At 45.1% G+C, this 24,842-nt stretch overlaps 1 protein-coding gene across 1 annotated transcript; it reads right to left on the reverse strand.

The window, feature by feature from the left end:
• Positions 1 to 1,966: 1,966 nt before the first annotated feature.
• On the reverse strand, positions 1,967 to 23,202 carry LOC119841616 (olfactory receptor 469-like). Its single transcript, XM_038369173.2, is given in 4 exon segments — positions 1,967 to 2,058; positions 12,479 to 12,671; positions 22,440 to 23,025; positions 23,027 to 23,202. Coding segments are annotated over 4 exon segments (1,047 nt in total).
• Between the last annotated feature and the right edge of the window lie 1,640 nt (positions 23,203 to 24,842).

A 24,842-nucleotide genomic window follows, 5' to 3' on the forward strand; every position in this document is an offset into this window, starting at 1 on the left:
CTTCTGTAGCATGGGGCACGGGTCACTTGAGGGAGGATTCTCTGCTTCTTGAAGTCTTTAAACCACAATTTGAGGACTTCAATAGCTCAGACATAGGTGAAGTTTTTCGTAGGAGTGGGTGGGTGAGATTCTGTGGCCTGTGTTGTGCAGGAGGTCAGACTAGATGATCATAATGGTCCCTTCTGACCTTATTATCTAGGAATCTATGAATCTATGAATCCTTGTAATATCTCCCAGTCTGCAGTGTTTATGCTTATAATGCCACAGATAGGTATTATTCGCATTGCACCGATGAGAAACTGAGGCACAGAGAGACTCGGACACAGATCCACCAAGGGACTTGGGCAATGGTGAGAGTTTTAGATACCTAACCACCCAGTGGCATCTCCAGTCCCAGGTTAGGTGCCCTGTACAATGCATGGTAAGAGTTTGGGCACCTAAGAATGGGATCCACAAAGAAAGCACACTAGGCAGGGAGTGCTCCATTATTCATTAATTGCAGGTCCAGGAATGAAACCTAAGGGGGAAGGCTTAGCATCCAGTGTCAAATTGGTCCCTTGACCCATCTCAGACCAGAAATTTTTGACATAGGGGTATTCTCAAACCATATGAGTTAATGTAGCACCAAAGGAGTTATATTTACAACAGTGGTCAGCACTTATGAGGCCTCTGATGAAGGCTTGAAAGGTTCCCTGAAGTGAGGTGGCTGATGAAGTTGAGTAAGGGAGACATTTTTTTATTTTTAAAGTTCTAACTCCTGCTGGAGAGAGTTAACAAATGATGTGTCAAACAACAGAGAGGTATTTAACTTCCACTTTTTAGTTGGGGGCGCATACAAGACATTCATATAGATTCATATAGAACATGGTCAGATATAATAATAATTAATATTAATTAATAATTAATGAATAATGACACAATCAGTGACAGAACCGATCAAGTCTTGAGATACTAAGAAATAGTCCAATCTTGATTAAATTACCTAAACTGTCATTATCTTCCCAGATACAGAGGTGTGCAGAATTCCAGGTCAGTGCCTTGTAAAATGTGGAGAGTCAGAACACAGAAGCAGAGGAAATATGTAGCTGTTAGTATATCCCCTCATTACTCACGGATCATGCGATTAATATGATCTAGGGGCAACCTCAGTGCTACCTCGCTTGCTGGCTAAACCATACAGGTTGACTCCCCTATCAGTCAATCCATCTGAATTTTTGTGCGTGCTGCATAGTTTGGATGACTTTCCTCATGGCTTCCTTGACCTCTCTGTTTCTCAGGCTGTAGATGAGGGGGTTGGCCAGGGGAATCAGGACAGTGTAGAAGACAGAAAGCACTTTGTTCAGGTCTCTCAGTACAGCAACGTCTGGGAGCATATAGACAATGATCAGGGTCCAACAGAAAATTGTCACTACCATGAGATGAGAGAAGCAGGTGGAAAATGCTTTTATCCTCCCGGTGGTGGAAGGGATTCTCAGGATGGTGGTGATGATTGAAATGTAGGATGTTACTGTTAATATAAATGTGGAACGCACCCCTGTGGAGCAGAGTATGAAACTCAGCAATATGACCAAGTTAGTATCATTACAAGAAAGCTTAGTCATTGGGGTGAAATCACAAAAGAAATGGTCAATTTCATTACGGCCACAGAATATTAATTGTGAAACCAAACATACAAGTAGGGTATGTATACTAGCCACAAATGGCCATAGCCATGACCCAGCTGCTAGCTGGAGGCAGAACCTCCCTTTCATACGGACTGCATAATGCAGAGGTTTACAAATTGCTAAATATAGACCATAAGACATCATAGTTAGGAGGTAACATTCTGCACCTACTAGAAAACCAAAAAAATGTAATTGTATGAAGCAGCCATTAACTGAGATGATTCTGGCCCCAGTCAGGAGACTGACCAGCATCCTAGGCAGGATAGCGGAGGTGTAGCAGGTCTCTAAGCAGGACAAGTTCCCTACGAAGAAGTACATGGGGTGTGAAGGTGCTGATCAGAGGCAACTAGCACAATGATGAGCATTTTCCCGGCCATGGTCACCACGTAGATCACTAGAAGCAGCAGGAGGAGAAGAACCTGCAGTTCTGGGACATTTCTAAATCCTAGGAGGATGAGCTCAGTGATGGACATTTGATTTTCCCCTTCTCCTTTCACCATGAGACGTATCTAGTAGGAGGAAGGAAACAGGAAATACTGGAGTTTTTTTCTCTCTCTCATGTTAAACTCAATAAAGCAGCATCCATATGATTACAGAAAAGTACCAATGGGACTCCGAGAAGGTCATTCACTGTCTTCTAAGGTTGAAACCTTTGAGACTTGGGAAGGAACATGGGCATTGCCACACCAGAACAATCCATCTAATCTGGTTTCTTTAATAATACGCCTTTATTAGTAGGCAGTCTCTGATTCTACAGAGGAGCTGTAAGATCCCATAATGGATATTGATGCAACAGCATCTACAGGGGGAATTGTTTGGCCAGGCAATTTATTGTCGGCCTCCTGCCCAGTACTATGAAAGCTTATATCTCTTGTACATTTTTAACTAAGCTAGTGCAACTATGTGTATGCATTTATTCTTAGGTCCTCATATGGCCCCCAAAACCAAAGTATCTGATCACCTCATGTTCTATAATGTACTTACCCTCACAGCACCTCCTGGAAAGTAGGAACATGCCATTATGCCTATTTTATACAGAGGGCCAGATGTTCAAAGGCATGTAGGCACTAAAGATTCAGGTAGTTGCTTACTGGAGTTTCAAAGGCCTATGAGCAGTTTAGGTACCAGATTTGCATTGAAGTCAATGGGATTAGATGCCTAAACACCTTAGATTATTTTGAAAATCCCATTAGCTGTGTATCTGCTGCTTTAGGTGGCTAAACACCTTTGAAACTGTGGCCATAAGTGAGTTGTGAAGGTTACACAGGCATTTGTAATGGAGTAGGGAAATGATCCCCGGTCCCCCAGGGTCACACAGGAATTACTTCGGGGGAGTTCTATGGCCTAGAGCAGTGGTTTTCATTTGTGAAGCCCTAAAAATTTTGAATGGAGGTGTGACCCCTTTGGAAACTTTAGACATAATCTGCGGACCCCTCAGGGATCTGCAGAACACAGGTTAAAAGCTACTTTCTGTGGTAACAACAACCTTTCACAGACCCCTTAGACATAGTCGGCTGACCCCCTGAGGTCCATGGACCGCAGATTGAAAACCACTGGCAAAGATGTTCAGCGTAACTGATCACAATGGTCCCTTCTGGCCTTGGAATCTATGAATTGATGAAGTTATAAATTATTGCCCTGGGCAAATAAATCCATCTATCTATTTATCTCCTACACACTGTACCTCATGCACAAGGGACACCCCAAGAAGACATTGACACAGATCCCTCACACTCTTATGAACCCCGCGAGACAGCTAGAAACCCTCACACACATTCTGTCCCCAGTTGCATCCTGCAGCCCAGCTAACATGTGCGCGTTTGTTGGTGTGGAATTACAGGCGAATTCTGGGCAGCAATAGAGCAGATGTAACTCGGTCCTCCCAGCCACTGTCTCAGCTCAGCCATGTTAGGAGCCATGAGGAGACGTATCAGGGGGAGAATGAGAAATGGAATGGGGCAGGGAAGACCCACAGTGGGTGTCAGGCATACGGGGGGGCTGCCCTGTTCCCTGATCTGAAAAGCTTTCCACTTATCGTCACCCCAGTGCTCTGCTCCTGTGTAGGGTGGGAAGAGCCCAGAGCTCTCCCAGGACTTGGCATAGAAGGCCACCTAGACCTTAAGGATTGGGCCCAGGAGAAGATGAAAAATCTCCACTCCTCTATTTGGAAACATTTGGGGAGGCATGTGTGAAAGGGCTGGGCCAGGAGGGATGAAGGTGGAGGAGATGTCAAAGGGAGACATCAGGCCCGTCTGAGGGGAGGGGAAGGGAAACCGAAAATCAGGACAATTCTGCCTCCAGCTCCACCCAGCAGCCCAGCAGATGTGTCTGTGTCTGTCAGGGATGGGGGGACTGAAGGGGACATCAGTGCTGTGTCCCTGCTGCAGTACAGCAGCCGCGACGCCGTCCCCGCAACCGCGCTCTGTGGCATCCCAGCTCAGTGGCATTAGGAGCTGTGATGAGACGTGTTAAGGAGGGAACGGGCAGTGCCACAGAGCAGTAAGTGCACAGTTACAGGGTGGGCCTGAATGAGTGATCCGGCCACTCTGCTCCCCAACATGCCGACTTTTCCTTCCTAACCGAACCCCCCAGCACTTGTCCCAGGAACCACAGTATTGTAGAATCACAGAAGATTAGGGTTGGAGGAGACCTCAGGAGGTCAATCGGAATGATCTGATTTACCTTTAATCCTCAGCATCCAGTGGCGACCTCTCCCTCAAGGGCACCCGCTGTCCTCACTTTCTCACACACTCTCCTTCGCTCAGCAAAGACACCTTAGTTTTGCTGCTGGCCTGGGATACTCTTGCTTGATGCTCTTGCTTGTGTGGATTACACAGAACTTCAGCGCTTCCTGGGGTAGATTCTTACAGAGTTTGTAAGGGAATACAGCCTCACACAGTCTCCTGCTGCTAGACAGATCTCCTCCCAGACTGCTGATTGTGATCACTTTTAAATGGACCTCCTGGGCGAATTAACCCCATGTCACTTGTTAAAACAGAGTGAATGTGGAGGCCAGTGCAACCTCATGGGAAACCTCCTTTGTCATGCCCTGTGTGTGTCAGGAGCCCAGGTGACAGAAAAATACATATCCATCACTTTACTAGTTGTACTTACACAGTGTACAATAATTTTATTCCATACATTTCCAATGTACTGATTATATGTCTGTGAATGCCAATTTCACAGATGGGGAAACTGAGGCCTGGGAAGGGGAAGTGACTTGCCCAAGGTCAGCCAGCAAATCAGTGGCAGAGAAGCCATGTCTCCTTGTATCAAGTCATGTGGCAGATCTACTGGTCAATGCAGCAAGTTAACTTTTCTTGTTAGGTGAAACAAGAGACAAACACATAGGCATTTCAGATATGAAATACACTAAACATAAAGATGAGAGGTGAAGTCAATGCATAAGGGGCCTGATTGTCATTTACATAAAGGCCTCTTTATGCCATAAATAGGATTTGCTCCCACTTTAGTGTCCTTTGACACTCCCTGAGTTGTTAAAGTGATTTCAGTATAAATCAGAATGACATGTTTGACTACTGGTTGCATACATGGAGGTGTCGTATCTAGGTGGGATTTTGGTGTTCTGTTTATTGGTGCCTTCAAAATATATTAGCTGATAGATGGCTTTGGAGACAGACTCCTCTACAATGGGTTTTGAGGTGCAAACAAGCCCTTTTTTCCATTCACTTATTAGTTCAGTGCTTGTTTATGTGATGTTATCAGATGTGCTGGCATGTTGTAGATGCCAAAAAGGCCAATCCTTCAACATCTCATCAGTGTTTAATGAGCTAATATGAGACATCATTGGCTTCAGTGGGTCAACTAAGGGCTGCATCTGAAATATTCAAAGAGATTTAGATGCCAAGGAAAGGTTTGCAGGCCTGGGACTCTAAGTAAGGACTTCAGGAGGGCCTTCTAAACGTCTTATGTGGTAAAGTACTCATGTCCTCAGGGTTATCACTACTCAGCACTTGGCAGAATCAGGCCCTGAGATCACTAATTAGGCAGATGATGTGCTGTGATCACTGCTTTTCATGCTAGCCAGTCCGAGCTCATTTTACCTTGTCCTTCCTCTGTCTGTTTGTTGTAGCCAACTGTTATCTCTAGTCTTAGACTGTGAGTACAGGCAGGGACTGTCTTGTTGTCAACGTGGCCCAGCAGTGGACCTAGGTGGAAAAATTTTGTTGAGACAGTTTTCCATCCGAAAATGCCGTTTTGATTAAACCAGTTTTTAAAAAAGTCAGATCAATTTCATGCAGGAAAAAAAAACTGGAAAAAAAAAGTTTGAGAATGTCACAGCTGGGTGCTTTGACATTTTCAGAACAACAAGTATCAGTTGTTCATTTTTAAATTTCCTTTTTTTTAATTGTTATTAATTTTTCACAATATAAGAAATATTCAAAAATCTCAGATTCCTCATAACACACAATGTAAATGAAGAGGGTTAGGATAAAGGGAGGGGAAGGATCTACGTTCAGGGTCTACGTTAATCATAGACGTTTAAGTCAATGCAAATTGTTTTGATTTTTCCGGCCATTCTCTAGTGTGGAATACCACTCATTCGCCAGCTGTGAGGGCAGCCATCTCACTGAGCCAGGCATCAGTACGTGGTAGGGAAAACATTTTTCATTTTTGCTGGATTAATTTTTTAGCTAACAAAGCTGCACATTGGAACCATGCTGCCTTGTTAACAGGTAATCTCCATGTATCAGGAACATATCCAAACTTTGAATTTTTCGGGGCGGGCTTCAGCTTTGCATGCAATATAAAATTGGTCCTTTCACCCACCTCAGATGAGAAATTCTTAAAACATATGAACTCATGGAACACCAAGCGAGTTTACATTTCCAACAGTGTTCAACATTTATGAGGCCTGTGATGAAGACTTTAACGACTCCCCAAAGTGGGACACTGATGAACTGTGGGGAGGGGGCATTTTTTTTTAAAAGTTCTAACTCCTGCTAGATAGAGTTAAGAAATGATGTGTCAAACAGCAGAGGGGTATTTAACATCCACATTTTATTTGGGGGTACATGTAAGACATACACATATAAGCATGGTTAGATATAAAATAATAATAATAATAATAATTAATAATAATTCATAATGCCACTATCAGTGACAGAACTGATCAAGTCTTGTGACACTAAGAAACAGTCAAATCTTGACTATGTTGAATGATCTGCAGAAATAAAAAAAACAACCCTATAGTCTCTGGCTGTTGGATTACCCAATCTCCACACATCTCATAATCCTAAATCAGCCAGGTAGGTAAGAAGTACCTTACGAGCATTCACATTTTTATATGCAGATGGAGAAGATTTATCAAGGCTTGGTCAACAGTTTTGTTAAAGTCTCACACTATAATATTCAGATGGCGTCCCATGGTCATTTATACTCATTAAACATTATTTAATTATTTAAAAAATTGGGATCATTCTGGTTTGTCACATAGAGATTGGAAAAGATGACTATAGAATTACTAATTTCAGTCTTGAGAACAGTCAGTCTGCCCTTACTGTCAGACACTGTGCATGGAATATTAACATTGATATTTTTTTAATCCATTAGTATAGCCATGCCCCTCGCTTTAGAATTAAAACAGCTGAAAACAGAGAGGCCTTCCCAATTTCTGCTCAATTTACAAGCTTCAAGTTCTATCAGATGTCTCTCCTGGACCATGGGAAAGTCAACATTCTCTTCTTTAAACACTGAGTTTGTGTATATATATATATATTTTTAATAAGGTTATTGAAACTCTTTATATTCCAGGGAACACCTAAAATTATCAGAGCCATCATTGTTAAAATGTACCAGACAAAATATAAAGCCTCTTGGTGAATAAATGAGAAATTGCGATTTTTCCTGGGCAGCATACCTAAGCAGGACAAGTTATATAATCCAGGGGTAGGGTATCACTTCCCAGCACATATTCTACAAGAGTGGGAAGGAGAGGGACAGAAAAAGGAATTAAATAAGTAAAAAAAAACAAAACAGAAAAGATATTGGAGTGAGAAATGCACATTAGTACCATACAATCTAAAAGGAGAATCTGTTTAAACTGTCCAAAAATACACACTTGACACCCAGAGGGGGCAGCCAGATCAGGTGAAACTTGGTGAATCTCACAGCCCACTGGCCCCCAAACATTACAACTATAATGATCATCTATTACCTACGAAAAACGATAAATGGACACAAATCAGATATTAGGAATGGCAATATACAAAACCCTGTAGAAGACTTCAACCTCCTGGACACACAATAGCAGATTTAAAGGTAGCCATCCTGCAGCAAAAAACTTCAGGACCAGACTTTAAAAAGAAACTGCTGAGCTTCAAGAATGAGAAGTATTTGTGGCACCTTAGAGACTAACAAATTTATTTGAGCATAAGCTTTCGTGGGCTAAAACCCACTTCATCAGATGTATGCAGTGGAAAATACAGTAGGAATATTACCACAGAGAACATGAAAAAATGGATGTTGCCATATCCTGAGCTTCAGTTCATTTGCAAATTTGATACCATCAGCTCAGGATTAAACAAAGACTGTGAATGGCTTGCCAACGACAAAAGCAGTTTCTCCTCCCTTGGTGTTCACACCTCAACTGCTAGAAGAGGGCCTCATCCTCCCTCATTGAACTAACCTCATTATCCCTAGCCTGATTCTTGCTTGCATATTTATACCTGCCTCTGGAAATTTCCACTACATGCATCCAATGAAGTGGGTATTCACCCACCAAAGCTTATGCTCCAATATGTCTGTTAGTCTATAAGGTGCCCCAGGACTCTTTGCCGCTTTTACAGATCCAGACTAACACAGCTACCCCTCTGATACCTATTACCAATAATAACTTCATACATTAGTCCATAAAGAAACACCATCTAATAAAGCAAAGATAAAAATATATGTGTAATTATTAATCAAATGACAGATTTTACATTGATATGCTTATCCCATGAGTTAAGGCAATAAGAAGTAATGTGATAATAACCCTTTAAACCTCTAACCCCAATGAGAGAGAGAAAAAAGAAAAGAAACTGACATCAGTATCAACTAGCACCCATCAACCTGTTTAGAGCACCCATATCGGATCTCAGTGACCATGACATAAATTTCATATGGTTGGCTCATTCTGTCTTGCAGGGAGGAGTTTGCAGATTTGCGAAGTATTTTTCTGCCTCCTGAAGGGAACTGAATGATACTGTCTTCTTGCCATTCTTAATATGGCGCATTGCTGGAATTTAATAAAATGTTTCATAGAATCATAGAATCATAGAAGATAAGGGTTAGAAGAGACCTCAGGAGGCCATCTAGTCTAACCCCCCGCTCAAAGCAGGACCAACACCAACTAAATCATCCCAGCCAGGGCTTTGTCAAGCCAGGCCTTAAAAACCTGTAGGGATGGAGATTCCACCATCTCCCTAGGTAATCCATTCCAGTGCTTCACCATCCTCCTAGTGAAATACTGTTTCCTCATATCCAACCTAGACCTCCTCCACTGCAACTTAAGACCATTCCTCCTTGTTCTGTCATCTGCCACCACTGAGAACAGCTGAGCTCCATCCTTTTTGCAACCCCCTTAAGGTAGCTGAAGGCTGCTATCAAATCCCGCCTCACTCTTCTCTTCTCCAGACTAAACAAGCCCAGTTCCCTCAGCCTCTCCCCGTAAGTCATGTGCCCCACCCCCTAATAATTTTTGTTGCCCTCCACTAGACTCTCTCCAATTTGTCCACATCCCTTCTGTAGTGGGGGGACCAAAACTGGACGCAATACTTGAGGTGTGGCTTCACCAGTGCCGAATAGAGGGGAATAATCACTTCCCTCGATCTGCTGGCAATGCTCCTACTAATACAACCCAATATACCATTGGTCTTCTTGGCAACAAGGGCACACTGCTGACTCATATCCAGCTTCTTGTCCACTGTAATCCCCAGGTCCTTTTCTGCAGAACTGCTGCTTAGCCAGTCAGACCCCAGCCTGTAGCGGTGCATGGGATTCTTCTGTCCTAAGTGCAGCACTCTGCACTTGTCCTTGTTGAACCTCATAAGATTTCTTTTCGCCCAATCCTCCAATTGGTCTAGGTCTCTCTGGACCCTATTTCTAACCTCCAGAGTATCTACCTCTCCCCCCAGCTTAGTGTCATTGCAAACTTGCAATCCATCTCATCTTCCAGATCATTAATAAAGATGTTAAACAAAACCAGCCCCAGGACTGACCCCTTCCTGGCCAATTGTTTTGCTTGGTTACCTGTTCATGGCAACTACATCACAGGAATAAACTGGAAAGAGCTGTATTTTTTAATTGCTGGTTCTCCCCATAACAGCTTTTTCCTCCCCGCTACCACCACCACCACCTCAGATTTCTCCAGTGTAAGCTCCTTAGTGATACACTTCAGGAACTTCACAGTTAGTGTAGTAGGCTAACATCCTGGATCTGGCTTGGGGGCAAGGGCCCAGTGTGCCCGTTCCATATCAAAGCAAACTCTACCGGCAGATCCAACAACTTAATTAGAAGATTAGGAACAAATTCAGAATGCTTACCTTTCTCTGTTTCCTCAGGTATACTACAGTCATGATTTTACATCATTGCAAGAGGCTTTCTGATCAATTTCTTGGTCTTAATAGTCTTGCTATCATTAGCAAGTTCTTCATAACATGTAATGTGCTTTCTTTGAAATCCTCTTCCACTTCAGAAATTCAGGGTTCTGCTTCACTCATCCGACTGGATAGAACTTGTAGCATACTCAGAATCTCACTCATGGTGATCTGTAGGGTCTGTAGATTTAATTTCAACAGAATCTACAGCCACTAGTTGCAGTACAGCCATAAGCTACATGCCATCCAGCTCAGGCACCATTGTGTTTGTAGATGTGGGGTAGGCAGATCTCCTGTTTTTTCAGTGCTTTCAGATTCAGAGAGGAAAGTGCAGTGCTAGAGGCCATCTTGGGGGTTTCAGTAGATGGGAATAATATTTCTTGGGGTTGGATGGTGGGTTTTAAGGAACAATGTTTGGGGATTCTCCAAGGGCCATGTCAGAGCTCAAGCAACCTATATCCACCTCGGTCTCAGTACCCCCTGGTGTCCCCTTTTAACTCTTTATAAAAAATAGATAAATTTCCAAAGGAAACATTCCAAACAAATAGTTGAAATGTTTCTTTCTGAAATGGTGGAAAGAAATGGTTTAAATTTTTTTTGTGTGAAGAAAATGCCATTTTTTCAGACAAAACTATTAACTGAATTGGACTCATCGACTTTAGACTCATAGACTCATCGACTTTAAGGTCAGAAGGGACCATTATAATAATCTAGTCTGATCTCCTGCACAACTCAGGCCACAGAATCTCACCCACCCATTCCTGTAATAAACCTCTAACCTATTTCTGAGTCCAAATCATGGTTTAAAGACTTCAAGATGCAGAGAATCCTCCAGCAAGTGACCCATGCCCCACGCTGCAGAGGAAGGCGAAAAACCCCAGGGCCTCTGCCAATCTGCCCTGGGGAAATATTCCTTCCCAACCCCAAATATGGTGACCAGCTAAACCCTGAACATGTGGGCAAGACACACCAGCCAGACACCCAGGAAAGGATTCTCTGTAGTAACTCAGATTCCACCCCATCTAACGTCCCATCCCAGACCAGGATCTGATTTCATGAATACTTTCTGTGCTCTGAAAAATGCATTTTTGAAAAATGTTCTATTTGTTGAAAAAAAATCATCCATCTGTACCCATGAATTCTAGACTTCTTTTAGTCTTTACAAGATAACACTCACACATACTTACACCTCCCCCATATCTATCTATCTATCTATCTATCTATCTATCTGAAGACTATCATGAATTTCCCATATATAAAATTATGTAGGATCTAGCAGTCCAGAACACCAAGAAAAGTGCATTGTAAAATGTGGAAAGTCAGAACACAGAAGCAGAGGAAACATGTAGCTGTTAGTATTATCCCCACATTACTCACGTATCATATGATTAGCATGCTACCTCTCTTGATAGCTAAACCACACAGATTGATTCCCACATCAGTCAATCCATCCAATTTTTGTGAGTGACACATAGTTTGGATGACTTTCCTTAGGGCTTCCTTGACCTCTTTGTTTCTCAGGCTGTAGATGAGGGGGTTGGCCCAGTAAGGACGGTGTAGAAGACAGAGAGCACTTTGTTCAGGTCTTTCAGTGCATCAATGCTGGGAGCATATAGACAATGATCAGGGTCCCGTAGAAAATTGTCACCACAATGAGATGAGGAGCAGGTGAAAAATGCTTTTTTCCTCCAGGTAGTGGAAGAGATTCTCAGGATGGTGGTGATGATTGAAATATAGGATGTCATTGTTAATAGAAATGGGGAAAGCACATCTGTGGAACAGAGTATGAAACTTACAAGTATGACCAGGTTGATAACATTACAAGAAAGCTTAATTATTGGGGTAAAGTCACAAAAGAAATGGTCAATTTCATTGTGACCACAGAATGTTAATTGTGAAATCAAACATACAAGCAAGGTAGTACTAGCCACATATGCCAATAGCCATGACCCAGCTGCTAGCTGGAGACAGACGCTGCCTTTCATAATGGTTGAATAATGCAGAGGTTTACATATGGCTAAATATGGGTTGTAAGACATCACTTCTAGAAGACAACATTCTGCACCTACTAAACAACCAAATAAATATAATTGCACAATACAGACACCAACAGAAATGCTTCTGTCCACGGTAAGGAGACTGGCCAGCATCTTGGGCAGGACGGTAGAGGTGTAGCAGGTCTCCAAGCAGGACAAGTTCCCCATGAAGAAGTACATAGGGTGTGAAGGCGCTGATCAGCCACAACTAGCACAATGATGAGGATGTTCCCGGCCATGGTCACCATGTAGATCACAAGAAACACCAGGAAGAGAAGAACCCGCAGTCCTGGGACATTTCCAAATCCTAGGAGAATGAACTTGGTGATGGACGTTTGATTTTCCCCTTCTCCTTTCCCCATGAGACCTATCTAGTAGGAGGAAGGGAACAAGAAACGGTGGAGTTTTTTTCTCTCCTGTTAAACTAGATAAAGCATCACCGATCTGATTACAGAAAGATGCCAACGGGACTCTGAGAGGGTCATTTTTGGTCTTCTAATACTGAAACCTTTGACAGGTTTCAGAGTAGCAGCTGTGTTAGTCTGTATTCGCAAAAAGAAAAGGAGTACTTGTGGTACCTTAGAGACTAACAAATTTATTTGAGCATAAGCTTTTGTGACCTTCATCGGCCACTGTATTTTCCACCGAATGCATCTGATGAAGTGAGCTATAGCTCACGAAAGCTTATGCTCAAATAAATTTGTTAGTCTCTAAAGTGCCACAAGTACTCCTTTTCTTTTTGTGAAACCTTTGAGACTCAATAAGGAACTCATGCATCGTCACTCCAGAGCAATCCATCTAATTTGGGGACTTTCTTAGTGGGCAGTACCAGATGCTGCAGAGGAGCCATGTGCTCTCACAATGGATATTGATGCGACAGCATCTCCATGGGGAATTGTTTGGCCAGGCAGTTAATTGTTGGCTTGTGTCAAGTAATATGAAAGCTTGTATCTGTTGTACATTTTTAACTGAGCTAGTGCAACTATGCATATACATTCATTCTCAGGTCCTTGTGTGGCCCCCATAACCGGAGTATCTGAGCCCCTCATGTTCTCTGTGTCCTGGTCTACACTAGGAGTTGAGGTTGAATTTAGCAGCATTAAATCGATTTAACCCTGCACCTGTCCGCATGACAAAGCCCTTTTTTTCGACTTAAAGGGTTCTTAAAATTGATTTCCTTCCTCCACCCCCGACAAGGGGATTAGTGCTGAAATAGGCCTTGCTGGGTCGAATTTGGGATACTATGGGCACAATTAGATGGTATTGGCCTCCGTGAGCTATCCCAGAGTGCTCCATTGTGACCGCTCTGGACAGCACTCTCAACTCAGATGCACTGACCAGGTAGACAGGAAAAGGCCTGCAAACTTTTGAATTTGAATTTCCTGTTTGGCCACCGTGGCAAGCTGCAGGTGACTATGCAGAGCTCATCAGCAGAGGTGACCATGCAGAGCTCATCAGCAGAGGTGACCGTGATGGAGTCCCAGAATCACAAAAGAGCTCCAGCATGGACCGAATGGGAGGTACGGGATCTGATCGCTATATGGGGAGAGGAATCCGTGCTATCAGAACTATGTTCACAGCTCACAGCAGGAGTTTGCCTGGGACTGGTAAGTATCCGAGTGTGTGTGTTTGCTTGCTGAGGAAGTATCCGAGCGTGTGTTTGCTGGGAGGGCAGGGAGAGAGCCTGAGTGAGTGTCTGATTGGCTGCTAGCCTGCAGGGGGCGGGCATTAGGGTGTCTGTGTGTTTGCGTCAGGGAAGCCTGGCTGTTTAAAAATAGCCAGAGCCTCGCGAACCAGCTGAGCAGCGGGGACAGCAGAGCAGCTCACAGCAGGAGTTTGCCTGGGAGTTCGCCTGGAGTGAGCCCAGTGAGGCTTACATCTTGCCAACGTCTCTGAGGAAGCTCATAGTAGGTAGGTGATATGGAAGGGGGGGGTTCAGCTGTTGTGACCTGCACTGGATGTGCCATGTTTGTCTTTCTTCCACAGGACAGAAGCAACTTTGTCTGTACAAAGTGCAAGCTGGTCTCCATATTGGAAGAGAAGATTGAAGGTCTGGAGCAACAGGTAACGACCCTGCGTTGTATACGAGAAACTGAGGATTTTCTGGACCAAACTCAGGATAGCCTTCTAGGGGCACAAAGCTCTAAAGATATAGAGCAGGTTGCACAGAGGAGCCAAGAGGCCAGTGAAGAAGCTTGGCAACATGTGACCTCCAGAAGAGGTAAGCGGAATGTCCGGGTTCCAGTAACACAGACACAGGTAACTAACCGCTTTCATGTTCTCTCCACAGGTACCATTGCGGAGAGTGGACCAGATGATATGTCTGGGGGGAGAAAGCAGAAGGAGACTCCGCTGGTTGGGAGGCATGAGATGCGATGTCCTGAGGTTGGGGGTTCCACGACCACCACTCCCAAGAGGAGAAGGCGGGTGGTGGTGGTCGGGGACTCTCTCCTCCGGGGGACTGAGTCATCTATCTGCCGCCCTGACCGGGAAAACCGAGAAGTCTGCTGCTTGCCAGGGGCTAAGATTCGTGATGTGACGGAGAGACTGCCGAGACTCATCAAGCCCTCGGATCGCTACCCCTTCCTGCTTCTCCACGTGGGCACCAATGATACTGCCAAGAATGACCTTGAGCGGATCACTGTGGACTACGTGGCTCTGGGAAGAAGGATAAAGGAGTTGGAGGCGCAAGTGGTGTTCTCGTCCATCCTCCCCGTGGAAGGAAAAGGCCTGGGTAGGGACCGTCGAATCGTGGAGGTCAACGAATGGCTACGCAGGTGGTGTCGGAGAGAAGGCTTTGGATTCTTTGACCATGGGATGGTGTTCCATGAAGGAGGAGTGCTGGGCAGAGACGGGCTCCATCTTACGAAGAGAGGGAAGAACATCTTTGCCAGCAGGCTGGCTAACCTAGTGAGGAGGGCTTTAAACTAGGTTCACCGGGGGAAGGAGACCAAAGCCCTGAGGTAAGTGGGAAAGCGGGATACCGGGAGGAAGCACAGGCAGGAATGTCTGTGAGGGGAGGGCTCCTGCCTCATACTGGGAATGAGGGGCGATCAACAGGTTATCTCAAGTGCTTATATACAAATGCACAAAGCCTTGGAAACAAGCAGGGAGAACTGGAGGTCCTGGTGATGTCAAGGAATTATGACGTGATTGGAATAACAGAGACTTGGTGGGATAACTCACATGACTGGAGTACAGTCATGGATGGTTATAAACTGTTCAGGAAGGACAGGCAGGGCAGAAAAGGTGGGGGAGTAGCACTGTATGTAAGGGAGCAGTATGACTGCTCAGAGCTCCGGTACAAAACTGTGGAAAAACCTGAGTGTCTCTGGATTAAGTTTAGAAGTGTGTGCAACAAGAGTGATGTCATGGTGGGAGTCTGCTATAGGCCACCGGACCAGGGGGATGAGGTGGATGAGGCTTTCTTCTGGCAACTCACGGAAGCTACTAGATCGCATGCCCTGATTCTCATGGGTGACTTTAATTTTCCTGATATCTGCTGGGAGAGCAATACAGCGGTGCATAGACAATCCAGGAAGTTTTTGGAAAGCGTAGGGGACAATTTCCTGGTGCAAGTGCTAGGGGAGCCAACTAGGGGGAGCGCTTTTCTTGACCTGCTGCTCACAAACCGGGTAGAATTAGTGGGGGAAGCAAAAGTGGATGGGAATCTGGGAGGCAGTGACCATGAGTTGGTTGAGTTCAGGATCCTGACGCAGGGAAGAAAGGTAAGCAGCAGGATACGGACCCTGGACTTCAGGAAAGCAGACTTTGACTCCCTCAGGGAACAGATGGCCAGGATCCCCTGGGGGACTAACATGAAAGGGAAGGGAGTCCAGGAGAGCTGGCTGTATTTCAAGGAATCCCTGTTGAGGTTACAGGGACAAACCATCCCGATGAGTCGAAAGAATAGTAAATATGGCAGGCGACCAGCTTGGCTTAATGGTGAAATCCTAGCGGATCTTAAACATAAAAAAGAAGCTTACAAGAAGTGGAAGGTTGGACATATGACCAGGGAAGAGTATAAAAATATTGCTCGGGCATGTAGGAAAGATATCAGGAGGGCCAAATCGCACCTGGAGCTGCAGCTAGCAAGAGATGTCAAGAGTAACAAGAAGGGTTTCTTCAGGTATGTTGGCAACAAGAAGAAAGCCAAGGAAAGTGTGGGCCCCTTACTGAATGAGGGAGGCAAGCTAGTGACAGAGGATGTGGAAAAAGCTAATGTACTCAATGCTTTTTTGCCTCTGTTTTCACTAACAAGGTCAGCTCCCAGACTGCTGTGCTGGGCATCACAAAATGGGGAAGAGATGGCCAGCCCTCTGTAGAGATAGAGGTGGTTAGGGACTATTTAGAAAAGCTGGACGTGCACAAGTCCATGGGGCCGGACGAATTGCATCCGAGAGTGCTGAAGGAATTGGCGGCTGTGATTGCAGAGCCCTTGGCCATTATCTTTGAAAACTCGTGGCGAACGGGGGAAGTCCCGGATGACTGGAAAAAGGCTAATGTAGTGCCCATCTTTAAAAAAGGGAAGAAGGAGGATCCTGGGAACTACAGGCCAGTCAGCCTCACCTCAGTCCCTGGAAAAATCATGGAGCAGGTCCTCAAAGAATCAATCCTGAAGCACTTAGAGGAGAGGAAAGTGATCAGGAACAGTCAGCATGGATTCACCAAGGGAAGGTCATGCCTGACTAATCTAATCGCCTTTTATGATGAGATTACTGGTTCTGTGGATGAAGGGAAAGCAGTGGATGTATTGTTTCTTGACTTTAGCAAAGCTTTTGACACGGTCTCCCACAGCATTCTTGTCAGCAAGTTAAGGAAGTATGGGCCGGATGAATGCACTATAAGGTGGGTAGAAAGCTGGCTAGATTGTCGGGCTCAACGGGTAGTGATCAATGGCTCCATGTCTAGTTGGCAGCCGGTGTCAAGTGGAGTGCCCCAGGGGTCGGTCCTGGGGCCCGTTTTGTTCAATATCTTCATAAATGATCTGGAGGATGGTGTGGATTGCACTCTCAGCAAATTTGCGGATGATACTAAACTGGGAGGAGTGGTAGATACGCTGGAGGGGAGGGATAGGATACAGAAGGACCTAAACAAATTGGAGGATTGGGCCAAAAGAAATCTAATGAGGTTCAATAAGGATAAGTGCAGGGTCCTGCACTTAGGATGGAAGAATCCAATGCACCGCTACAGACTAGGGACCGAATGGCTCGGCAGCAGTTCTGCGGAAAAGGACCTAGGGGTGACAGTGGACGAGAAGCTGGATATGAGTCAGCAGTGTGCCCTTGTTGCCAAGAAGGCCAATGGCATTTTGGGATGTATAAGTAGGGGCATAGCGAGCAGATCGAGGGACGTGATCGTTCCCCTCTATTCGACACTGGTGAGGCCTCATCTGGAGTACTGTGTCCAGTTTTGGGCCCCACACTACAAGAAGGATGTGGATAAATTGGAAAGAGTACAGCGAAGGGCAACGAAAATGATTAGGGGTCTAGAGCACATGACTTATGAGGAGAGGCTGAGGGAGCTGGGATTGTTTAGTCTGCAGAAGAGAAGAATGAGGAGGGATTTGATAGCTGCTTTCAACTACCTGAAAGGGGGTTTCAAAGAGGATGGCTCTAGACTGTTCTCAATGGTAGCAGATGACAGAACGAGGAGTAATGGTCTCAAGTTGCAATGGGGGAGGTTTAGATTGGATATTAGGAAAAACTTTTTCACTAAGAGGGTGGTGAAACACTGGAATGCGCTACCTAGGGAGGTGGTAGAATCTCCTTCCTTAGAGGTTTTTAAGGTCAGGCTTGACAAAGCCATGGCTAGGATGATTTAACTGGGACTTGGTCCTGCTTTGAGCAGGGGGTTGGACTAGATGTCCTTCTGGGGTCCCTTCCAACCCTGATATTCTATGTTCCAGTTTTTGAAATGCCAAAACATTTGTCAAAATCTCCCAGGGCATGAAGGACAGATGCCATAACAGGGACCCGAAGCAGTGCCACGTGAAACTTAAGGAGCTGAGACAAGTCTACCAGAAAACCAGAGAGGTGAACGGCTCTCCGGGTCAGAGCCCAAGACATGCCACTTATGATGACCTGCATGCCATTTTAGGGGGTTCAACCACCACTACCCCAGCCGTGATGTTTGACTCCTTCAATGGAGATGGAGGCAACATGGAATCAGATTTTGAGGACGAGGAAGATGATGATGATGAGGTTGTAGATAGCTCACAGCAAGCAAGCAGAGAAACTGGTTTTCCCGACAGCCAGGAACTGTTTCTCACCCTGGATCTGGAGCTAGTACCCCCCGAACCCACCCAAGGCTGCCTCTCAGACCCGCCAGGTGGAGAAGAGACCTCTGGTGAGTGTACCTTTTTAAATAGTGTACATGGTTTAAAAGCAAGTGTGTTTAATGATTAATTTGCCCTGGCATTCGTGGCCAGTACAGCTAAAGGGAAAGTCTGTTAATGTGTCTGGAGATGGAGCGGAAATCCTCCAGGGACATCTCCATAAAGCTCTCCTGGATGTACTTCCAAAGCCTTTTCAAAAGGTTTCTGAGGAGGGCAGCCTTATTCCGTCCACCATGGTAGGACACTTTACCATGCCAGGCCTGTAGCACGTAGTCGGGAATCATTGCAGAACAAAGCATTGCAGTGTATGTTTGCTGACATTCAAACAACATCCATTCTTTATTTCTGTGTGTTATCCTCAGGAGAGTGATATCATTCATGGTCACCTTGTTGAAATAGGGTGCTTTTCTTAAGGGGACGTTCAGAGGTGCCCGTTCCTGCTGGCTGTTTGCCTGTGGCTAAACAGAAATGTTCCCTTCTGTTAGCCACAGGGAGGGAGGAGGGGTGAGGGGCTAGCCACGTGGTGGGGGAAGGCAAAATGCGACCTTGAAATGAAAGCACATATCCTATGTATGAAATGTAACAGTAAGATTTATCATGAAAGAGTGTACCCATTGTTCTATAAAATGTGTCTTTTTAAATACCACTGTCCCTTTTATTTCTCCACCAGCTGCATGTGTTTCAAAGATCACAGGATCTTCTCCTTCCCAGAGGCTAGCGAAGATTAGAAGGCAAAAAAATGCAGTCACAATGAAATGTTCTCTGAGCTCATGCTGTCCTCCCACACTGACAAAGCACAGATGAATGCGTGGAAGAAGACAATGTCAGAATGCAGGAAAGCACAAAATGACCGGGAGGAGAGGTGATGGGCTGAAGAGAGTAAGTGGCAGGCTGAAGAGAGGGCTGAAGCTAAAAGGTGGAGGAAGCATGATGAGAAGAGGCAGGATTCAATGCTGAGGCTACTGGAGGATCAAACTAATATGCTCCAGTGTATGGTAGAGCTGAAGGAAAGGCAGCAGGAGCACAGTCCGCCACTACAGCCCCTGTGTAACCAATCGCCCTCCTCACCAAGTTCCATAGCCTCCTTACCCAGACGCCCAAGAACGCGGTGGGCGGGCCTCCGGTCACCCAGCCACTCCACCCCAGAGGATTGTCCCAGCAACAGAAGGTTGGCATTCAATACGTTTTAAAGTTTTAAACTTTTAAAGTGCTGTGTGGCCTTGTCCTTCCCTCCTCCACCACCCCTCCTGGGCTACCTTGGCAGTTATCCCCCTATTTCTGTGATGAATTAATAAAGAATGCATGAATGTGAAGCAACAATGACTTTATTACCTCTGCAAGAGGTGATCGAAGGGAGGAGGGTGGTTAGCTTACAGGGAAGTAGAGTGAACCACGGGGAGGGGGGGTGTTCATCAAGGAGAAACAAACAGAACTTTCATACCGTAGCCTGGCCAGTCATGAAACTGCTTTTCAAAGCTTCTCTGATGTGCACCGTGCCCTCCTGTGCTCTTCTAACTGCCTAGTGTCTGGCTGTGTGTAACCAGCAGCCAGGTGATTTGCCTCAACCTCCCACCCCACCATAAACGTCTCCCCCTTACTCTCACAGATATTGTGGAGCGCACAGCAAGCTGTAACAACAGTGGGAATATTGGTTTCACTGAGGTCAAACTGAGTCAGTAAACTGCGCCAGCGCGCTTTTAAACATCCAAATGCATATTCTACCACCATTCTGCACTTGCTCAGCCTGTAGCTGAACAGCTCCTGACTACTGTTCAGGCTGCCTGTCTATGCCTTCATGAGCCCTGGCATTAAGGGTTAGGCTGGGTCCCCAAGGATAACAATAGGCATTTCAACATCCCCAATGGTTATTTTCTGGTCTGGGAATAAAGTCCCTTCCTGCAGCTTTTGAAACAGACCAGAGTTCCTGAAGATGCAAGCATCATGTACCTTTCCTGCTCATCCCACGTTGATGTTGGTGAAACGTCCCTTGTGATCCACCAGTGCTTGCAGCAGTATTGAAAAGTACCCCTTGCAGTTTATGTACTCACCAGCTTGGTACTCTGGTGCCAAGATAGGGATATGGGTTCCGTCTATGGCCCCACCACAGTTAGGGAATCCCATTGCAGCAAAGCCATCCACTATGACCTGCACATTTCCCAAGGTCACTACCCTTGATATTAGCAGATCTTTGATTGCGTTGGCTACTTGCATCACAGCAGCCCCCACAGTAGATTGCCCACTCCAAATTGATTCCTGACTGACCGGTAGCTGTCTGGCGTTGCAAGCTTCCACAGGGCTATGGCCACTTGCTTCTCAACTGTGAGGGCTGCTCTCATCTTGGTATTCTTGTGCCTCAGGGCAGGCGAAAGCAAGTCACAAAGTTCCATGAAAGTGCCCTTACACATGTGAAAGTTTCGCAGCCACTGGGAATCGTCTCAGACCTACAACACTAGGTCATCCCACCAGTCTGTGTTTGTTTCCCTGGCCCAGAATCAACGTTCCACGGCATGAGCCTGCCCCATTAGCACCATGATGCCCGCATTGCCAGGGCCCGTGCTTTGAGAGAAGTCTGTGTCCATGTCCTCATCACTTTCGTAACCACGCTGACGTCGCCTACTCACCCGGTTTCGCTTTGCCAGGTTCTGGTGCTGCATATACTGCTGGATAATGCGCGTGGTGTTTAATGTGCTCCTAATTGCCAAAGTGATCTGAGCAGGCTCCATGCTTGCCATGGTATGGCGTCTGCAAGAAAAAAGGCGCGGGACGATTGTCTGCCTTTGCTCTGACGGAGGGAGGGGTGAATGATGACATGGCTTACAGGGTTGGCTTACAGGGAATTAAAATCAACAAAGGGGGTGGCTTTACATCAATGAGAAACAAAAACAACTGTCACACAGAATGCCCCCCTCAAGGATTGAACTCAAAAACCTGGGTTTAGCAGGCCAATACTCAACCCAGTGCTCAACCCACTGAGCTATCCCTCCCCCTGGTATTTTATGTAGGACTGAATCTCTGTTAAACTTTTCAAGGTGCCCCTGACAGACCTCACAGAAACGATTGTCAGTCGTTGATTTCACGGAGGGAGGGAGTGGGGAGCAAATACAAAACACATCTGGTCTATTTCTTGTTTTGATCCTCTCCATCTATCTTTTGTACATCTTTGGTTGGCAGCAGACAGTGCAGTAGGACTGCTAGCCATCCTCATCTCCTGCCAGCTCAGCAGAAAATGGTGCAGTAGGACTGCCAGCAGGACTAAAGAGAATGACCTGGTCGAGTCACTCCTATTTTAGTCCCTGCGCCCATGTCTGCCCAGGTGCTCCTGACTGACCTTACCGAGGTGGCCAGGAGCACCTTGGACATGACAACGATGGTTATCAGGCCTATTGCACAGTCTGCTGCCACAAGGTAATGGGTTGCTGCTGTGTAGCAATGCAGTACTGCATCTGCCAGCACCCAGGAGATGTACGGTGACAGTGAGCTGAGTGGGCTTCATGCTTGCCGTGGTATGGAATCTGCACAGGTAACTCAGGAAAAAAGGCGTGAAATGATTGTCTGCCATTGCTTTCACGGAGGGAGGTGGGCCTGACAACATGTACTCAGAACCACCCGTGACAATGTTTTTGCCCCATTGGGCATTGGGATCTCAACCTAGAATTCCAATGGGTGGCGGAGACTGCAGGAACTGTGGGATAGCTACCCACAGTGCAATGCTCCAGAAGTCAACACACAATCTACTATATAAAAACGATTTCTAAAAAACCGACTTCTATAAATTCGACCTAATTTCGTAGTGTAGACATACCCTCAGGCTATATATAAGGGGATTGACCATAGGAGTTAAGACAGTGTAGAAGACAGAAAACAATTTGTTTAAATCTCTATGTGTGTTGTTTTTTGGTAACACATAGACAATCATTATTGTCCCACAGAACATTGTAACAGCTATGAGGTGAAAGGAGCAGGTGGAAAATGCCTTTTGCTTTCCAGTGATGGAAGAGAGTCTCAAAATGGTGGCTATAATAATAACATAAGAGATAATGGTTAATAGAAATGAGGGCAGAGTGAAAATGGAGGTAAATAGGAATGCTACAAATTCTACCACGTTGGTGTCACTGCAGGAGAGTTTTACCACTGGGGTGAGCTCACAAAAGAAATGGTCAATTTCATTGGGGCCACAGAAAGTTAACTGTGACATGAATGATACTATTATGCTAATAGCCAGAAATGCACTTATCCAAGACCCAGCTGTGAGCTGAAGGCAGAACCGGGCTGTCATAAAGGTTGCATAATGCAGTGGTTTACATATTGCCAGATACCGATCATAACACATTGCTGTGAGGAGGTAACATTCTGCAGCTGCCAAAGAACCAAAAAAATACATTTGTAATACAGCCCATGAAAGAGATGGTTCTGTCCCCCATCAGAAGACTGGCCAGCAGCCTGGGCAGGATGGGGAAGGTGTAGCAGGTCTCCAAGCAGGCCAAGTTTCCCAGGAAGAAGTACATGGAGGTGTGAAGGTGCTGATCAGCCATAACTAGAGCAATGATGAACATGTTTCCAGTCATGGTCACAATGTAGATCTTTAGAAATACCAGGAAGAGAAGAACCTTCAGTTCCTGAATATTCTCAAATCCCAGGAAGATGAATCCTGTGATTATCGATTGATTTCCCCTTTCAGTGTTTGTCACTGATTGAATCTAGGGGAAAGAAAATAAACTCAGCCATTTAAATTTAAGGAGATACTTTTAAATTTTAGCCAAGTATCTTTTATTTAATCCCAGGAATACCAAAATCCTCACCTCTCTTCTGGGATCTGGGTTCTTTACTCAACTGCTGGGCTATTTACTTTCCCAACAGGTGGATCAAGACCCCAGATCAGAAAGGTGAACTTTCCAGTATCTTGACATTTTAACCAACCATGTATTTGGCTCCCAGCAGTCTGAATGTCTGATACTTCCACTATATAAATTCATTTTAATTCTGGTAACCCATCTCCTCTTATGAGAGTTCAAGCAGGTTCTTTTTTATCCACACACCTGGCTGGTGCCATCAGAATTTTTTCATCTTCTTTGGTGTTCTATCTCCTCACAGTGGTATATGAGCACCCAACTGCCTTAGACAATTTTTACAATCCCAAATTCTAAATTCAGTATACATATTTGCTACCATGACAGTCCCCAGGGTACAATCAGTACTGTTGAACAACTGTGTCCCCTCCATTCTCCAATCTGGGGTGCATTTTACACTGCTTCACTGTGAAAGCCAACACACCTAGTCTGTTCACACACAAGCTCCAGCATGTAAATCATTCCCAGCTATATTGTACGACTGCTATAACCAGCCACTCTTGAATTACACTGCAGAATGCCAGCAAATTCCTGGTCCCCGACTTCCCCCCAGAAATGTGCGTCTTGTACAGCCCAGCTCTCTCCTTCTAGACAAGCTCATATAAAGTCTGTCACTGCATCAACAGAAAGGTGGAGGTGGTAGAATCTCCGTCCTTAGAGGTCTTTAAGGTCTGGCTTGACAAAGCCCTGGCTAGGATGATTTAGTTGGAGTTGGTCCTGCTTTGAACAGGGGATTGGACTAGATGACCTCCTGAGGTCTCTTCCAACCCTAATCTTCTATGATTCTATACACTGAAAGGCTCAGAAACAAGAATGAAAATAAAAAGCACCCCCCAAGTTCTGTTTGGTTTTTGTGTATCTCATGATTTTCAACCAACCTCATGAGATTTTGGGGGACTGACTCATGATTTTTGAATGACTGGGATTGGCAATCCATGTGTGTGTGTGTGTGTGTGTGTGTGTGTGTGTGTGTGTGTGTGTGTGTGATTGGTTGTGTTTCTTTCTGTGTGTATGTGACTGTGTCTTTGTGTGTTTGTCTTTGGGTAGGATCTGCTGTTGCATTATATTTGATTTTGGCAGTATGGCCAATCCCAAGTATTAAAGGTAAGTGAATTAGGTCACAGAAAATAGAATCATAGGACTTGAATGGACCTTGAGAGGTCATCTAGCCCAGTCCCCTGCACTAATGCACTCAATAATAATTACATTATTATTATTATTATTACTATTAATAATAACAACAACAATAATAATAATAACAATAACAATATAAAACCATGGTTCTGCATACAATTATGAATATCAAGCAAGATGTAGAGAGGTTGTACATCCAATGATGTGACAGAGGGAAAGGACTG

This window comes from Dermochelys coriacea, chromosome 13, assembly GCF_009764565.3.
Source record: "Dermochelys coriacea isolate rDerCor1 chromosome 13, rDerCor1.pri.v4, whole genome shotgun sequence".
Classification (NCBI taxonomy): Eukaryota; Metazoa; Chordata; order Testudines; family Dermochelyidae; genus Dermochelys; species Dermochelys coriacea.